This window comes from Arachis duranensis, chromosome 3 (genome assembly GCF_000817695.3).
Source record: "Arachis duranensis cultivar V14167 chromosome 3, aradu.V14167.gnm2.J7QH, whole genome shotgun sequence".
NCBI classification, from domain to species: Eukaryota; Viridiplantae; Streptophyta; class Magnoliopsida; order Fabales; family Fabaceae; genus Arachis; species Arachis duranensis.
In genome coordinates this window covers 2,249,080-2,251,062 of record NC_029774.3, presented here as the reverse complement: position 1 = coordinate 2,251,062, position 1,983 = coordinate 2,249,080, and the positions used below count along the sequence as shown (strand labels likewise).

General features: G+C 29.7%; 1 protein-coding gene across 1 annotated transcript in view; it reads left to right on the top strand.

The window, feature by feature from the left end:
- LOC107477091 (cytochrome P450 93B16-like) overlaps positions 1–1,062 on the top strand; it is a 2,278-nt gene extending 1,216 nt beyond the window's left edge. The window contains exon 2 of the mRNA XM_016097055.3: positions 340–1,062. Coding sequence (XP_015952541.2) covers positions 340–1,014 — 675 coding nt within the window. The 3' untranslated portion in view covers positions 1,015–1,062. The remainder of the gene's footprint in view (positions 1–339) is intronic.
- Positions 1,063–1,983: the final 921 nt, after the last annotated feature.

The following is a 1,983-nucleotide window of genomic DNA, read 5'->3' as shown; positions in this document are numbered from 1 at the left end:
TAATATATTATTTAATTACATTAATTTTTTTAATGACTATCATATGGTTAATATAAAAGATATTTTTTGTTCACATGACTTTAAATAATTAAATACTCGTGCAAAATTATTTTATACTGATAATGTATTAAAATTAAATTTTAAAAATATAAAAATTCATGTGCAGTCGACTTCATGTGAAGTTGATAGCTGAAAGCCGTTAGTCGTTAGATGAAAATTTAGTCAAATCAATCAAATTATCTAATGACTATCAATTATCAACTTCACACGAAATCGACTACATTGAATTTTCACCATTAAAAAATTTCAAATGATTGGCATTATTATATAATATTTCAGGATTGTTTCACAGCAGCCACGGATACAACTGCAATCTCAGTAGAATGGTCAATAGCTGAATTATTCAACAACCCAAGGGTATTGAAGAAGGCACAAGAAGAGGTAGATAGAATCTCTAGGAACCAAAGATTGGTGTGTGAAAATGACACTTCAAACCTTCCATACATCCATGCCATCATAAAAGAAACACTAAGGCTTCATCCTCCAATACCTCTTCTTATGAGAAAGGGAATCAATGACTCTGTAATTAGCGGTTACAACATCCCAAAGGGCTCAATATTATGCATTAATATTTGGGCCATGGGCCGAGACCCAACAATATGGGACAGCCCACTAGAATTTAGGCCCGAGAGATTTCTTGAAGGCCAAGGGAATGCCTTAGATATCAAAGGGCAACACTTCGAGCTGTTGCCCTTTGGTACCGGACGGCGAGGTTGCCCCGGCATGCCCTTGGCCATGAGGGAGTTGCCTGCCATTATTGGAGCTCTTGTTCAATGCTTTGATTGGAACATGCTTGATTCCAAAGAGAAGTTGTTGGATCATGGAATACCTATCGATATGGATGAACGGCCAGGATTAACTGCTCCTAGAGCCCATGATCTTATTTGCATCCCACTTGCAAGACTCAATCCTATTCCATTTCTACAAAAGCAGGACAGTATTATTAATTTGTGATAAATAAGAATCTCCCTAGGAAGCCAATGGAGTATTTGTACAATGTGTATAATGGGTTATTTATTTGGTCTAATATGAGTTAAAAAATGAACATCAAAAATAAAATACTACTAATTTTTCAAATACAATACGTCTATATTATCTAGAATAACCATTTGAATACTAGGGATAATAAATATCTGATATTTTACTGGCTCAAACATCCCTAATAAATCTCATTATACACATTGTACAGATATTTCATTTAACTCCTTATATTTCTTCGATAAATAAATATTTTAAAGTTATAGTCATAGAGAGGCATAACTTTTTTTAATGTATTTTGCTTTATTATTTTGTATTTTTTAATTATTGTTAAAATAAATAAATAATTTTATATATAATAAATATATAAGATAGTTTTATGCTATCGTCGCTCTAGATTACTCTAGATCTATTTGTGTACTATATTCACCATGCATTATATATGTTTTTATGTTTCTACTGTTTAGAAATAAAATTTCCTTTTGTGAAAACAATATTTTTATTTAAATATTATTATTATTGGTTATCTTAATATTAAATTCAGCATAGTTTAGGAGACATATAACATAATGTTGAAGTATTTTATTCTTCTCTAGAATTAAACTTTTTAGAGGAATCTTGTAATTATTCCTTTCTCGTTCAAGGCAAATTGTTGCAGTTATATCTTAATTGATCTGAAGAAAGTCATACGACAATTAAAATGGAGATTTCGTTTTGACTAAATTGACATGCATAATAATAATGAGATGATGACTGCACACACGCAATACAACATCCAATATTTTGAATTTCCAGATATACAACTCAACTTTAATTAACCAACTTCGTTTCCATCTGAGTATCGAAAATTTAAATCTTAATTTATATACAATAATTTATTAACCAACATAAAATATATTTTTAAATAAAATTTATATCTATAATAAATTAATTTTTTTACTTATT